Here is a 17,811-nt window from a genome sequence, read left to right on the forward strand (position 1 = left end):
CCTTGCTATGTTTTGGGATTTACTTGGGACCTGTCATCCCTTCTTTCTGCTCTCTCCCTTTTAAAATAGGCATGTCTATCTCTTGCCTGTCCCACCACTGTATTTTGAAAGCACGTAACTTGTCTGGTTTTGCAGGTTCACAGCTGGAGAGGAATTCTGTCTCAGGATGTAAGTACCTCAAGACTCAGCCATATGTGATTTAGATTATATTTAAATAAGCCTTTAGGCCGGGCGTGGTGGCTCACGCCTGTAATCCTAGCTCTCTGGGAGGCCGAGGCGGGCGGATTGCTCGAGGTCAGGAGTTCGAAACCAGCCTGAACAAGAGCGAGACCCCATCTCTACTATAAAAATAGAAAGAAATTAATTGGCCAACTAATATATATATATAAAAAATTAGCTGGGCATGGTGGCGCATGCCTGTAGTCCCAGCTACTCGGGAGGCTGAGGCAGGAGGATTGCTTGAGCCAGGAGATTGAGGTTGCTGTGAGCTAGGCTGACGCCACGGCACTCACTCTAGTCTGGGCAACAAAGCGAGACTCTGTCTCAAAAAAAAAAAAAATAAATAAATAAATAAGCCTTTAAACTTTAGGCTTTAGAGTCCATACTGAAAGAAGTTAAGACTTTTAGGGCTGTTGAGATGGAATGGAATGTATTTGCATGTGAGAAGAACATAAATTTGGGGGAACAGGGGCGGAATGTTACAGACTGAATGCATGTGGCCCTCCCAAAATTCGTATGTTGAAGCTCTAAGCTCCAGTGTGGCTGTATAAGGAGTAAGACAGTAATTAAGATTAAATTGGGTCATAAGGGTGGGGCCCTAATCTGATAGGACTAGTGTCCTTATAAGAAAGGACACCAGAGAGCACTAGCACTCTTTCCCTACTCTGTACACACAGGAAGGAAAGGCCATGAGGACACAGCGAAGAGGGGCCTTCTGCAAGCCAGGTAGAGAGCCCTTATCAGAAACCAACCCTGTTGGACCTTGATCTGGGATTTCCAGCCTCCAGAACTGTGAGAAAATAAATTTCAGTTGTTTAAGCTGCTTAGTCTGCAGTATTTTGTTATGGGAGCCTGAGCAGACCAATACTCTGACAAAAACTGGGAGCACTGAGGTAATGTGTTACTATATTAAGCTAAATTCCTCACCTGTAATAATAGAGTATAACAAAATGATATCTAAAATATACTGGCTAGTGTTATGATGATAACTACCAGAAAACCTAAAATCAATTATGAGAAAAGATGAGGGGATCCGTGGCAAAATTTTTACTTTTCATTTTTTATGCTTTATAGTTTTTCTAAAACCATGTATATTACTTTCATTAACGATTTAAAAATTTAACATAATTTACAAAAACAAGTTAAAATATAGTATCATTCAGGTCTACTTTTATGATTTTTGCTATATGTATCCTTGCTTGTCAATTTTCAATCAACATTTTTTAACCTGTATCAATTGATTTTACTTTATTTTCAACTAAAACTGTTTATAGTTATATTTTTCTGATATACATTAAAATATGTTATTATTTAAAATGTTCATCATGTAACAACTATCACCTCATGTTCCAAGAATAATGTAGAGGTCGAGGTCACACTTTGGAAAACACTACTTGATACATTTGTCATTATTTATCATGGTGACTTAAAATCATAGTGACCATATGAGATAATGAATTCCTCTCTTATTTTTTCTAATTAAATCCCTCCACAAGTTACATCACTGATAAAATTTTAAAAATCTGAGAATTTGAATTTCCCATATTAGAATTAGATTACATCCACTATAACATAAGAACAATTCACATATCTAAAAGTTAAAGTTTCAACGAGTAAGATGTGCAACGTTTGGGGGATGGACTTGCTTGAAGCTCTGACTCAAGGGGGAAGAAGGGGCATGGGCAATATACATAACCTTAACACTGGTACCCCCATAATACGCTAAAATAAAATAAATAAATAAAAAATAAAAGTTAAAGTTTAAAAACGTTTAGAGTTGTTAAAACCAAATGCTTGCTGTTTTTTTAAAAAATGCAGAAAATAAAGTTTGTCATATGAGTTTAGCTAAATAAAACAATGTAAATAATGCCTTTGTTTTTATCATGGTTAAGTTGTCCAATACAACAATTAATTTATTTAACTAATGGGTAACCAGTGCCTATATGCAAGCCACTCTGCTAATTACTGGGAATGCAAAGACTTGTTAAAATTTACTATAAGAATTTAAGGCATAGCTCGGGTGCAGTGGCTCACACCTGTAATCCCAGCATTTGGGGAGGCCGAGATCAGGAGTTTGAGAAAAGCCTGTTTGAGAAAAACAGTGAGACCTCATCTCTACAAAAAATAGAAAAATTAGCCAGGCATGGTGGCATGTGTCTATAGTACCAGCTACTTAAGAGGCTGAGGTAGGAGGATTACTTGAGCCCAGGAGTTTGAGGTTGCAGTGAGTTGTGAGGACACCACTGAACTCCTTCCTGGGCAAGAGAGTAAGAACTTGTCTCAAAAAAAAAAAAAAAAAGAATTTAAAGAATAGGCCAGGTGCAGTGGTTTATGCCTGTAATCCTAGCACTCTGGGAGACCAAGGTGGCAGGATCATTCAAGGTCAGGAGTTGGAGACCAGTCTGAGCATGAGCAAGACCCTGTCTCTACTAAAAAAAGAAAGAAAGAAATTAGCCAGACAACTAAAAATATATGGGGAAAAAATAATTAGCCGAGGCCAGGCGCGGTGGCTCACGCCTGTAATCCTAGCTCTTGGGAGGCCGAGGCGGGCGGATTGCTCAAGGTCAGGAGTTCAAAACCAGCCTGAGCAAGAGCGAGACCCCGTCTCTACTATAAATAGAAAGAAATTAATTGGCCAACTGATATATATATATAAAAAATTAGCCGGGCATGGTGGCGCATGCCTGTAGTCCCAGCTACTCGGGAGGCTGAAGCAGAAGGATTGCTTGAGCCCAGGAGTTTGAGGTTGCTGTGAGCTAGGCTGACGCCACGGCACTCACTCTAGCCTGGACAACAAAGCGAGACTCTGTCTCAAAAAAAAAAAAAAAAAAAAAAAATTAGCCGGGCATGGTGGCACATGCCTGTAGTCCCAGCTACTCAAGAGGCAGAGGCAAAAGGATTGCTTGAGCCCAGGAGTTTGAGGTTGCTGTGAGCTAAGCTGACACCATGCACTCTAGCCCTGCAAGACTCTGTCTCAAAAAAAAAAAAAAAAAAAAAGATTTTAAATAATAATGAGAAATATTGAGAAATGCCCCTCAATAATGGTATACTTTATTGAATTTAAAGTGGTTCATCTCTCAACGACTTAGAAACTAGTAGAAAGTCTCAACTTTGACCAAAATCTTTGGCAAAACTCAAAACAAGACTTATTCCTTCTTCAAGTCTTGGTTTAAAACAAAAGCATAGTACAATCTGTGGATTTTGATATCTGCAGGTGGTCCTGGAACCAATCCCCCACAGACACTGAGGGACAATTATGTTTCAAATGACTATTTAAATCTCTCTTTCTTATAAAAATTATATGTGGCTTCCTTAGTCAAGTCTTTTAGGCTATGAACTTTTTGTAAAGTTATTGGGAAAGACTTTATGTGATAATAATAAAACATTTGCTGTAACTTTATTATTTTGTAAAAGTCTTTATGATGTAAAGGGAATTGGCTGACTTTGCATATTGAAACTGAAATATAAGAAAACAAAAAATAAATAAAAAACATAGTACACTAAGCATATATCAAGTATGCCCTAAGCATTCATATTTATTTAGAGAATAAATATGCTTTGGTCCATTTTTCAGCAGTCTATCCATATACCAGAATTCTTATATTTTAAATATCTAAAGCACATGTTTTCTTGGTAAGAGACGAAAAAAACTGAATTACTAACACAGAAGAAATTATTTTTCATCGACCTATATCCACTCCTCTTAAAAAGCATGCCTTCAACTTCTCATTGCATGGCTCCTTTGCTAATTTTTCACCATCACCTCTTGTAAATGTACTTCCCTCTTTCTCTGAAGACATCTGTCTTCACTGACATTTAATCTTTCATAGGGAGCAAAGGAAGTGAGCTCTCCAGTTCAATCAACCTTGTGTGGAAGAAGAGGCCCTGTATAGCCCCTAAATTAGTCTCCTGGTACCCCTGCAGAGCCCAGAGCTGCAGTTCACTTCAGTTGTTTATTATGGTTCAGCATCAGCTTCAACTGAGCCTCTGTAAAGCAAATGGCCTCCCCAAAGTCTGAATGGTATATTGGTTACACCTGGGGAGCAGCATCCTTACACCTAAAAGAATACTTTTCTACTGATAGTCATTTTGTCCAAGGAGAATAAATTACTGGTTTATTTTAATTAAATGGTTTTATAAAAGATGTGTTTATGAAGGAAAAATTCTTGTAAATAACCAAGTAATCAAACTCATAATGAAACTGAATATTTATTTGAATTTCTCCTGGTAATAGCACTCAACATGTAAGAAAAACAAATCAAGCTGTGAGATTTTGTTTTAAATGTAGACATTTTTCAAAAAGGGAAACGTTGGTTTCTGTATTTAATAGCAACAAGTGGGACATCTATTTTAAAACTACCATTCAAAATAGTGTTTTTAAGAAATATATACTATTAACATGATGTGTTTTACAGAATAGATACATATATGAATGCCAATATGAATGTGAAAGAAATATATATGTTTTAAAAAACACATGGGAAAACCAAATGTTTTTATAAAAAGTAGCTTGAAATAAAAAAGAACTTGCTAATAAACCCAGTAAACTTTCACACATGGGCACATGGAATATTATTTTTAAATCCCCACCCATTTCGCCTCTGCAAAAAAAAGAAAGAAAAAGAAAGGGAGAAAGAGAGGGAGAAAGAGAGGGAGAAAGAGAGAGAGAGAGAAAGAGAGAGAAAGGAAGGGGAAAAAAATGGTCAATTTGAGTACAGCCATCACATGACCACTAATTTCCATACAGCATGGAAGCCTGGTTACACAGTCAATATTAACTTCCTAAAGTGCATCTTTTGAAGACTTGTCTAGCAAAACTGCAATATCAAATACAAAACACTTAACACAAGACATGCAATAACAAAACTAAATCATATAGTGTAAAGTTTTTAAAACTACTTTTAAAGCTTTTGATTCACCAAAGAATAAAGATGTCAAATACAGTAGCATTCTCATTCTCCAATGGTATGCATTATATGCTTTTGTTATTTGGCTTTGGCAAATCTTTTGGAGTCGGACAAAAATAATGCAGTCTAAACAATATTTCTTCTTTTGTTATAATACGATTCCTCAGGCAGAACAGTAAGATGCAGAGGAAGAGTTAGATTTTTGGAAGTTTTGGTGCATTAATCACAGGATTTGCCTCCTGCAAGTATCTCCTCCCTGCACTCTTGTAATCATAGGTGCAGCCGTGAGTTTCTGCATAGCGATGAGATGCACAGAAGTTCTTTCCACATCTAAAGTACAAAAAAAGTTTACATGAATAGTCACATTTCTATGAAAGGCTCATCTCTTTGGGAGAGAGGAGCTTGACTTCAGGTAGTCCAACAGGAGCCCTTTGGTTCACTTTAGTGCTGACATTTCCCCTCCACTCATAAACCAGCACAAACATCCCCCAAAGAACACATTGTCTATGACTATGAAGTTTATAATCAAGAATCCATTACAGAATGAAATGGGGTATAGATCTTTATGAGTAGTAAAACTGCAAAAGCTCACAAATATGCCCACTACTTCTCTTATACCTAGTAAATGTGAAAGAACTCTGAATTTCTCAGAAATTCAGTCTCATGAGAAAATTAAATTTTATAAAATCAAACTATGGCATGAAATGATTTTTAAAAATATTTCTAGCAGGAGGATAAGCTGTATTTATTTGAATAGAATGCACTCTAAAAAGCACCAGTTATTTTCAATGCCTGGCCTCAACCTAGGGGCAGGCACCATCTTTGGAGGATATTAATCGATGCTAATGAAATAAATAATTATGGGAAGAAAAATTCATTATTTCTTGGAAATACATTATTCATCTATTTTGAAATAAAAGTGTACCATATAACTGTTAAAAATAATAGTTCCTTTTTTTGGTTCAATTAAAAATAGAATCTTGAGGGAGCAGTTCTTCCAGGCAATGATCAAACAAAAATCAAGTAAGTTTTTCATAAGACAAGGTATACTCTCCCACTGGTTTAAATCTCCTAATTTAAAGGGCAGGGGACAATCTGAGCTTGCCTTTTGAAAACCCATAACCTATCTACTAGTTCTTTACTTCAGTCAATTAGGAGTTCAACTAAAGGTTGCTATTTAACTTTTTTTATTTTTTGATACAGGGTCTTGCTCTGTTGCCCTGGCTAGAGTACAGTGGTGTTATCATAGTTCACTGCAACCTCAAACTCCTGGGCTCAAGCGATCCTCCTGCCTTACCTCCCAAGTAGCTGGGACTACAGGCATGCGCCACCATGCCTAGCTAATTTTTCTGTAGTTTTTGAAGATAGGGTTTTGCTACATTGCCCAGGCTGGTCTCAAACTCCTGGCTTCAAGTGATCCTCCCACCTCAGCCTCCCCAAAGTGCTAGGATTACAGGTGTGAGCCACCTCACCCAGCCAACATTATCTTAATGATGTTATGAATGGCCAATTTAAATAATGTTTTATTTTGCATAATCCCCAAGCTGGGTCACCACAGAGAAAGCATCTCAGCTTCTCTAGCTGGACAACCTGCCTGCATTCGTAGCTAGTAGCCAGTCCTGTTTTCTTTCCACAAAGAAAACAATGCTTTTTTGTTTTCTTCTTTGTTTGAATAGGGGCTTTCACAGGTGGGAGGTGATGAGTACATTCTCCTGTTTAGAGAAAGGACACCTTGATTAACACAGGCATAAAATTCTAAATGTGAAATACTATTAAGCAAACATAAAACGCATTCCTATCAAAGTAAACATTAAGCCATAAAAATTAATTTGTAATATTTTTTTTTTCAGAATGTAATATTTTTATATCTGAAATTATTTCCAGAATCTACAAGTGAAGGTGCAGTAAAACTTTTTTTAAGGATGTGGTAGGTTTCTACTGATTAGGACTTATATATTTAAGAGGTTTTGTACATATCACCTTTCTGATTATTAAGGGCAAGCAGTTCATATAAAATATACCAAACTTTCACAGAGAATCAAGAAAATGTCTATTTCTAAATCATATTTGATGAGACCTCTGAGAAAAAAGGAATTGCAATACAATCATTCTATTCATTCACAACCAGAAGGAACACCAGAGTATCACGAAACTGGTCTTTTAGTCCTGATTACACCATAGAAAGTAAATTCGTCAAACCATGAGCAAGTCATTTATTCTTTCAAAACTTCAATTTGTTCATTTTTAAAGATAACAGAACATGTATTTTCCTCCCAAGGTGACAAAGTGCTTTAAAGCTGCAGTCTGTGGCCTGCTAGGAACTGGGCCGCACAGCAGGTGAGCACCAGGCTAGCCAGTGAAGCTTCATCTGTACTTACAGCTGCTCCCCATCACTCGTATCACCACCTGAGCTCCACCCCCATCAGATTAGTGTGGGCCTAGATTCTTATAGGAGCGCGAACCCTACTGTAAACTGTGCATGCAAGGGATCTAGGTTGTGCGCTCCGTACAAGAATCTGATGCCTGAAGACTTGAGGTGGAGCTGAGGCAGTGATACTAGCAGTGGGGAGAGGCTACAAATACAGATTATCATTAGCAGAGAGGTTTGACTGCACAATAAATGCAATGCACTTGAATCATCCTGAAACCATCCTTGCCCCCTGCCACCCCAGACCATGGAAAAATTGTCTTTCATGAAACCAGTCCCTGGTGCCAAAAAGGTTGGGGACTGCTGCTTTAAGGTCAAACAAATTTATATATATATAAAGCAATCTGAAAATTTTAACTATGTTATAATTATATAAAATATCACATTACCAATATGACTAACACAGTACATGGCTCAATTTCACAGTACTACTATTTTTCCAAAAACTACTGAATTCTGTACTATTGTACCAACTTGATTTTTTATCCTAAAAATCAAAGCACATCTGTTATAAGAAAGAATTAAATCTGTTTCTTTCATTACTAAGTGAAATGTCTTTCAGAATTGATCAAAATGCCAGAAAACCCCCATCATAAGCAGACAGGTTCAAAGTTACTGTCTGCAGTTGTTAGAAAACCAGTACAAGTACACAAATGGTTGGTAGCACTCAAAGGGTGAGAAATGAGAGGCAAAGAAAGCAAGCAAGAACAAGCGGAAGGAATGGGAAGAACAATGGTAGTGTCAGTGATGCTGGCACCTAATCTCCACTACTGAAAAAAGTTTGAGAGGCCTGAATTTAATGTTTATTTAGCAGCTAGAAATCTCTGAAAATCCTTCAAGAGTTTAAAAATTGGATTTACAATTAATTGGTGTGATGCTTTTTGCCAGAACCCAGATTGGGTGCTTGGTATGCAAACCCCACAAAATTAAGTCTGCCTTATTACCTGTCTAAAATACTCTCCCAAGTCTTTCACAAAACTGAAAACAAAATTTGAAACTAACTTTGAATGACTCCTAATGGTGCCTTGCTACCAACTCAGTTAATAAGAGCTTGCTTTCTCAAGTATACTTAAGGGACCAAGAACATTTCACAAAGGTGATGGAGTGCTTTCCACTTCTTAAAAAAGGCATTTGCACAGGACACAGAGGGAAGGCATATATTATAGGCTATCCAGTGAAAGGTCATCCACTCAAAATCATTTTTTTAAATTCACTCTTAGGATATTCTTCCTCCCTTAAACAATGGGGGAAGAATCTGTTGAGGATAATTTAGTTTGATAGTTACATTTTCATATTTCCTTTCCTTTGGGGATGCTTAACTCAATGTTTTCCAAATGTTTTTCATTCAAGAACTCTTGTAAATGTACAGAGACAAAGAACAAATTAGTGACACAGAAATGATGTGGCACAAAAACATAACAGCATCTCCTATGAAAATGGTTTCCATACATCCTTCTACCCAGTGAAAACTATTTATTAGTCAACTGCTCCATGCCAGAAACCATCATTAATATTATATTTGTTCCCTATATATTGTCCCCAATAAGAAAAATCTAAATTCCCTGGACTGGCATTCAGGGTCTTATGTGCTCAACATGATAGCTTCTAACTTTTCACAGTCATTTCCAATTATTTACCACATCATACCCACCCCGAATGATGCCAGATGCACTCACACATCCACAATGTCTTCTTCTAAAATGCTCTATTGCACCTTGTCAACCTAATGAAATTCTTCTTATACTGTAATACATCATCAATCATCAGCTTCTCTCTGAAGCCTTCTCAATGTGTAATGAACATATGAATAAAGAAAAATTCTATAAAATAATATCAATGTGAAGAGTTGCTTTTCAGAACAAGATGAAAAATATTTGTAATAATTCACTTGTTTGGCATTTCCTAGTCTAATATTTGATCTAACATGGGCGCCCTCATACTACGGCCCGCGGGCCACATGCCGCCGGCCTAGGACATTTATCAGGCCCACTGGGTGTTTTTGCTACACTGCCTGTCCTACTTAGCAGCCGACTCATCCCAGGCCCACAGTGCGCACTCTCCAATGGTCTGAGGGACAGTGAACTGGTCCCCTGTTTAAAAAGTTTGAGACCCCCTGATCTAACATGATGATCTATAAAAGTATCCAACAGAAAGGCAGCCAAAAAAGTAATAAATTAGTGTTCTAGATGCAAGTTTGGTAATTATCTGCCTAAAAATGATGGCTAAAACTATGAGAATGGATAAAACTATGGAGAATGGTCTCTCCCATGGGAGACCCTATAGTGAAAAGAAAAGAGGACCAATGGAGGAATTTGTAAGTCAATTAAATAAAATTCACACCAAAACTTACACGGAATCTGCTAGGTCATTCAGAATGATGTAGTTAGTGATTACTGTGAGAGGAAATGGCTGCAAGTCACATAGTTCTAGTGACCTGGGGAATTATCACTGTAGGTACCAGCTGATGCCTAGAGTCTAAATGAAATTATATTTAAAAAGTATGTATCTGAGGATAAGCAGAGGACTGGTTTTAAAAAAGTAAAGACAAAGAAAACTGACGTAAAAAAACAAAACACAAACCAAAATAAAAATCCACATGATAGCCCAGAACTTTTTTAAAAAGAAAGAAAGAAAACCTATTTCAAGAATGAGGACCACAAAAATCAAATAAGATAAGGATGCGGAAGCACCCACTGGATTTGAAATTATGGAGATCCTTGGTGAGCTCAGCAATAGTAGTTTCAGAGAAGGAATGACAAGAGAAGTGAGAAAGCACTGACGTCTGCATCAGAACTGAGCTAACACAGGTGAATGCAATGCAAATTTCCAAGAGGCTTACCTATGAGTTAGGGCAGGATGGACTCAAGTTCATGTTAAGGAGAAACAACTATAACGTTAAAAGTGGATATATTATACTAATCAAAAGTGCAGGGCTGGGTGCTGTGCCTCACACCTATAATCCCCGCACTTTGAGGGGCCAAGGCGAGACGATCACTTATGGCCAGGAGTGTCAGACCAGCCAGGGCAACACAGTGAGACCCCATCTCTACAAAAAAATTAAAAAATTAGTTGGGTGTGGTGGGGCACACCTGTAGTCCCAGCTACTCAGGAGGGTAACTTGAGCCCAGGAGTTTGAAGTTGCAGTGAGCTATGACCACACCACTGCACTCCAGCCTGGGTGACAGAACAAGATCCTATCTCTTAAAAAAAAAAAAAAAAAACAGACAACAGTGTGGTATGGGCATAAAGATAGACACATAGCCAATGGAACACAAACACAGCCCAGAAACAAACCCTTGCACATATGGTCAAATGACTTTCAACAAGGATGCCAAGACCATTCAGTGGGGAAGGATACTCTTTTCAACAAAAACTGGAAGTCCACATACAAAAGAATGAAATTAGAATGAAATTGGAATATCAGCCTTAAAAAAGAAGAAAATTATGACACATGCTACAACATGGATAAAACTTGAGGACACTATGATAAGTGAAATAAGCCACTCACAAAAATACATATATTGTATGATTCTGCTTATATGAGATGCTGATTACTTCAAAAATCATAGAGAGAAGAAATAGAATGGTGGTTACCAGGGGCTGGCGGTGGGGTGGGGTGGGGCGTAACAAGTTAGTATTTAATGAGTACAAAGTTTCAGTTTTACAAGATGAAAAGTGTTCTGGAGAAGGATGGTTGTAATGGTTGCCCAACAATGTGAATGTACTTTATGCCACTGAACTGTACACTTAAAATGGTTAAAATGGTAAATTTCATGTTATGTGTATTTTACCACAATAAAAAAATTGAAAAAAATAAGTAGATATATTAAGACTTTATAACCCTGGGCCTTTCACAGAAATGAAAAACGAACATTAAGTTTCTCTTTAAAAACATAAAACTCACATAACAACCATAATATATACAGTATCTTTAAAACCGCAGGGCTACAAAAGTGGCCGGTCTTTGGTAATGAGTTTCCTACCCCGGCTGACACATCTTCAAGGTGTGATTACTGGAAGAAGGGCTAATGTTATAGTCATTTTTGCTACTGTGCCTTGGAAAGGGCTGGTCCTAGAGACTGTCTTCTTTTATCCAGAAATAACCAGTTCTTCAAAAATAGATTCTTAACTACCGCCCTTGCTACTGAACCACGATGTTAAAAAAACATCTTTCTAGGGTGATTCCTCAAAACCCACATGGCCCCATAGTGGCCAGTGACTAAGGGGTTGGGAACTATATGTTAATTATTCAATAATCTTGTTTTGTTCACATAGATCATACCCCTTCCCAGACAAGAGATCTACTTCAATTTTTATTTAATTCTTCATATATGTCCCACAGTCCTACAGATTCTCATAATCATTTCTTAATTTTAAAAAAGTTTGAGTTTACTCTTTTTTTACAGAAATTATAATTTTAAAATTCTTTAAATCTTTTTTTCTTCTTTTTTTCTTTTCTCCTCAAGTTTATTAGAACGGCACATGAGAGTTTACTCTGTACATACCCCAGAGGACGTTCTTTTCATTTCTATTTGAAAATTCAGCAGTATGTATATGATGATGTCATTTTAAGCCTTTTATTGTTTTCAAAATTATCTGTAACTCACCTACTCTTTTCCCTGCTGCTGCATTATTTCCATTCATTCCAATACCACGGGCAGACTACAATTAAAACACAAAACATCTACAAAGGTGAGTCAATGGAGAAAGGAAGAGATCAGCAAACATGAAATACTTGTATTTTATTACTAAGATGCTGTTGGGCTTTCATTTTAAATTATATAATTTTTATTCAATTAAATTAACTTTGAACCTGTTTCTTACATCTAGCAATACTGCATTACTTATCTTTAAGAGAGTAAAATTTGATGGCTCAAAATTGATAGTTCTTACTTGAAAAAAACATAAAAAATATTTAGCTTTTAAAAATATATTATAAACTGTTCACATGAACTTATTTTCAAATTACAGTCCTCAATTCAGAAATAAAACTTAAAACGTAATCATTAAAAAGATTTTCCACAAATCGGATAAACATTTTCAGAAATGAAATGAAAAAAATCTAATCTAAGGCCTCCTATTTATGTAAACAAAGAACAAACTTTAAATATGTTAAATCGCCACAAGGTAACTAGCACACAATGTTGAAAGGAAAATACTTACTAAAAAAAATTCTGTAGGTTCTAATTGGGGAGAACTTTTCTTAAGGCTTTCTTCTTGAAAATGCTGGAGGTTTGCAGACAGCCCAATTCCAGAAGTCCGAAGCCTGCCTGCCCCACGTGTGCTCTGTAAACTGTCTCTGCTTGCACTCCCGGCCAGTGAAGCAAGAAAACCAATGTTATTTACACAACCAACAGGCTCTTTGGAAGCCTTGTTAGCCATTTCTGTGATATCTCGAGCCTCAACTTTGGAAATAATATCAGATCTTTTCCCAGATGAATCAACTTTAACACCTCGAAAGCGAGCAGTCCTAGAGAAAGGAGAATCAGTTATGTTTCGAACATCCATTGACCGGAGCACATTTTGTGAAGCAGAAGACTGGAGGTTCCCAGACTCAAAACATTTGGACTGTCTCTGTGGTTTCACTAGAGAATTATGTAGTGACATTGATGCAGAACAGCGAAGAGGTGACAAGAGTCTATTCTTGTGAGGACTTAATTCACGGTGGTTAAGAACAGTAGTCTCTACTGATTCACTGCTCAACATTCTTGAAACATGTTTAAGATGCTGTTCTGTAGCCTTCAACCCTTTATCACCATTAGTGAGTAAGAATTCTGAATTTACCTTCTGTATGCCACTGCTCTGTTCTTCAGCATTTCTTTCTGTAAATGAAGTACATGAACCCACTTCAGGTAGAAGTGAGTCTTCAGTTACACACTCTTCTGAAGTTGGAAATGAGACAGTGTCATCCTCATTATTAGATGTCAAGTTTCCTGAAAAATGTTTTGTCCGCCTAGTCAGGGATGATCCAAGATGGAGAACAGAATCAGCAAGCTCTTTGTCATTTTCAAACTCCACATGGGGTATGTGCAGTGGTAGTTTGATGCTACCATTGGAATGAGACAGTGTGTTACTCTCCCAGTTATCATCTTCCTTAAGGAATTCACTAGTGATAGATGATATGGGTCTGTTGGCAGGGGGCTGAGTTGCCAATGTTGAAACTGCACTCCTGGATGTGTCAGGTAGATATGTATTCCCAGGAGAAGGTAAACAAGATTGCCCGATGTGGGGGAGGACCCTTAACAATCTGTGACGAGCTGTTGCTGTGGAACCACTAGATGGTCGAGGAGCAATAGGTGGGCGAGGTTTTACTTTGACAGCTTTCTTAGGCTAAAAGAAAAGAGTGAATACATAATGTCTTTACGTAGTCATTTTCTCTGCCCATGTACAAAAATTAATGGAGAAAATGTTACTTACCATAACATATTGGAATTTTATTACCTCAATTTAGAATGTTTAAAAAGATTAAAATCTTAAGATTATGACTGAGAAGAATTTTGCTATCATCCCTGAGTATAATTTTCTGAGAATGTTAAAGAAAAAGAATTTTGTTTATTTCCTCACTATTGATTATTTCTCAGAGTTTTACTGAGAAGAAAACAAACTGATTATATTAGACATGAGATTGCTGACCTATTATTAGATCCCCAATAATTTTTCCTAGTAGGATGAATAAATGTTTGACAATGTAGGTATGCAGGAAAAAATAGTTGACAGGCCTCAATTGCTGCTATCCTTGAAAAGACTTGCTTGCAATGTTGGCCCTTGACTGGCTTCTGGGAACTTGTATTTCAGGAGGATTCCCATCAACCTAACTGATAAGAGAGGCTCATTGGGCCTTAACAGTGCAACAATATGGTTTATGCTGAATACTTGCTTTCCTTCTGGTAGTCTGTAATGTACATGTTAGGCAGAGGGTGCCATATGAGCAGGCCAAATAAAATTCCTGGGCACAGAGTCTCTAATGAGCTTCCCTGGCAGAAAACATTTTACATGTGCTGTCACAACTCATCGATGGAGGAATTAAGCACATTAAGCACATCATTCTCCATTGAACAAGGACTCTAGGAAGCTTGTGCCTGATTTCCCCTGGACTTGGCTCTGTGCACTTTTTCTCCTTGCTGATTTTGCTTTGTATTTTTTCATATAATAAATCTTAGCCATATGTATAACAATATACTATATATAATATTAATACTATAGTCCTGTGAATCTTCTTAGCAAATCATCAAATCTGGTGGTCTTGGGGGTCCCTTGGCACAGGTTTTAACAAAAGTATCACAAAAATTTATGATCTTATGGATAAAGTCAAGATTTAAAGATAAGAAAACTTTAGCTCTTAACAAACAAAATGGTAGTGAGCAGGCATCAGGATAGGATGGAATGTCTGACAACATAACAACATTCTCACTTAAAAGAAATGTAAAATATATTAAAATGTAAGAAAAGCCAGATAACTCAGTGGATACTAGTTGAGGCAAGAATAACTGGAAGAGCTAAAAAGGAAGAACTTTGGAAAGATGAACTGGCTCCTATAGCTGTTTGTTTGCTTCTAAGACAGTTTCACGCTGTTGCCTGGGCTAGATTGCAGTGGTGTCATTATAGCTCATAGCAACCTCAAACTCCTGGGTTCAAGCCATCCTACTGCCTCACCCTCCTAAGCAGCTGGGACTACAGGAACATATCACCACACCTGGCTAATTTTTCTAAATTTTGTAGAGACAGGGTCTCATTCTTGCTGGTCTCAAATGCCCAACCTCAAGTGATCCTCCCACCTCAGCCCCCAGAGTGCTAGGATTACAGGTGTGAGCCACTGTGGCCAGCCTTATGTCAGCTTTTATCTTAGGGCCAATTGTCTTGCAATACGGAATCTACAATTCCGTATCCAAGCAAAAATATTCTTCAAAAATGAAGGTTATAACTTCTGGGTTGTAGAGATTAATGGCAGTTACCTAAATCTGAATTTCTCCATGAATCCTTCAAAAAAGCATACAAATCAACAACATAAACAAATAAAATCACTCATAATTCATGTCTTCAGCAAAACTGGGAGACGTGTGATATGGACTTCAAATTAGCTATAAGTAGGAAAACACCCAAATCCAGGAGACTCGTCTACAAAGCCTATGACTCTGATGAGAGACAGGCAAGAGTGTGGAGCTTCACAAAAAAGAACAGAAAAAAACAAAAAAGAGAAAGAGAGAGAGGTGTTGTGAATAAAGTAGGGTGGATGGAACAAAGATAAACCTACAAAAGAGAAAATCCCATTTGATTATGAAAATACTGAAAATAGGTCTAAGATCTGGGACATTAAACATGGGCTAGTAGTAAATTAAAAGGATGTGACTAAAATTTGTTCAGGACCCAAGGAGATAGCTTCAAAAAGGTACTATTTTTAGGGGAGAAGGTATAATTGAAAGGAAAAGGCACCCTTGAGAACTTGATAATGAACGTAAAGAAAGAAGCAGGAAGGGGAAAGTAAGGGTACTACAGAAACAAAAGTGAATCACAAATTAGAAAACGCACTGACCTTGCCCTCCAATAAAAGTGCCATTGATTTAAAAAACTGCATTTCACTATACCAAGAGAATAGAGTGCACCTGAAATAAGACACTTACTTCCCTACCCAAAATCCTCACTTCATATAACTGTTAATGCTTACCTGAGTAAATAAAATTATGAAAACTAAAACCAGAAAATAAACAGGAAAAGGGAGACCAAATCCACACACAACTACTATGAGAATCACGACATTTCAGCTAATGAACATTCTCCCCCAAAACAATAAAGCAAAAGAATACTACATCACAATGCTCCAACCTAAATTAAATATCCTAAAGTTATTATTTGCATATTTTTTAAAAAATCATATCAAATCATAAATCCAAAAAATCAAGACACAATGGATAGGGACTAAAAAAAAAGGAAGATATGAAATGAGAGCTACCAAACCTAGAAATACTCCGAATAAAATGACATCATCTGAGAAATGAAAACTAAATTACAAGGTGCCCAAAGGAGACTGGATTCTACTGAACATTTAATAAAGAATACTGAAGAAGATGAAAACAGCCAAGAGAATAAAAATGAAATAAAGAATTTAAAAGTATAGGAAAGAAAGTGGTTGTATAGAAGACAGAAGTTCCAATATATGTATGAAGTCCCTAAAAAAGAAAAAAAAAAGAAACAAATGAATTAAAACACTGAAAAATTAATACATAAACTATAAGAAATCATCCTGAAATAAAAGACTTGAATCTTCATGATAAAAAGGCTCAAGTGTACAGTGAAAAATGACCCAGAATGGTCAATTCCAAGACATAGCCTAGTAAAACATTAACTTAAAAAAAAAATCTTCATTTTCTCCAGATAAAAAGATCATGTCATTTGCAAAGAAAAGAAAGTTAGATCGGCAATTAGATTTCTCAGCTGTAATAAACAAAGCAAAACAATAGCACAGCAACATTTTAAAGAAACTCAAGGGAAAAAGTATGAACTAGGCATTATATCTCCTGCCAAAGCTGTTATTTAAAAGGTAAGGCTAAGAACAGTTTTGAACATGGAAAAATTCAAGAATTACTGTAATTACAAGCCTTTCCTGAGAAGTTTACCAGAGATAAGCTTCATCTATCCAACAAGTATGGGGAAACTTCAGCAAAAAGAATGATAGTAAGAACGGGATATACTTTATTAAAACTAAAACAAAAATAAGGACAAAGATGAAAAATGATTTATAAATGTTATATTTTCAAAAAAGGTACAAATAATGCAAATTTTAAAATGAGAGAAGAAAGGAAGAGAAAAAAGAAAAAGTAAAATAAGTTTGTTGACTGTCACTTATTAATAAGTATGGGCCAAGTATGGTGGCTCATGGCTGTAATCCAGGCTAAGGTGGGAGGATGGCTTGCGGCCAGGAGTTCAAGACCAGCCTGGACAACATAGTTAGACACTTATCTCTACAAAAAATTTTTAAAAATTAGCTAGGTATGGTGGCACACACCTATAGTCCTAGCTAACAGGAGGCTGAGGTGGTAGGATAGCTTGAGCCCAGGAGCTCAAGGTTATAGTGAGCTGTGATTGCACCAATGCACTCCAGCCTGAGTGACAGAGAGAACCTGTCTCTTAAAAAAATAAAAACAAAAAGAAAATGTTCTAGAATTAGTAGTGATGGCTGCACAACCTTGTGAATGTATTAAAAACCACTGAATTTTATACTAAAAAAAATAAAAACAATGTAGGAATAAAAATATATTTAAA

General features: G+C 36.7%; 1 protein-coding gene across 2 annotated transcripts in view; it reads right to left on the reverse strand.

The window, feature by feature from the left end:
* Positions 1–434: 434 nt before the first annotated feature.
* Positions 435–17,811, reverse strand: part of LOC142875589 (AN1-type zinc finger protein 4-like) — a 98,846-nt gene continuing 81,469 nt past the window's right edge. The window contains exons 7-10 of one of the 2 annotated variants that reach the window (XM_076010299.1): positions 12,718–13,884; positions 12,162–12,216; positions 6,721–6,838; positions 435–5,456 (exon numbers count right to left, since the gene is read on the reverse strand). In XM_076010299.1, coding sequence (XP_075866414.1) covers positions 5,321–5,456; positions 6,721–6,838; positions 12,162–12,216; positions 12,718–13,884 — 1,476 coding nt within the window. In that variant the 3' untranslated portion in view covers positions 435–5,320. The remainder of the gene's footprint in view (positions 5,457–6,720; positions 6,839–12,161; positions 12,217–12,717; positions 13,885–17,811) is intronic. The other variant, XM_076010298.1, reaches the window with a different exon arrangement.

The sequence above is a fragment of the Microcebus murinus genome, chromosome 14, assembly GCF_040939455.1.
Source record: "Microcebus murinus isolate Inina chromosome 14, M.murinus_Inina_mat1.0, whole genome shotgun sequence".
Classification (NCBI taxonomy): domain Eukaryota; kingdom Metazoa; phylum Chordata; class Mammalia; order Primates; family Cheirogaleidae; genus Microcebus; species Microcebus murinus.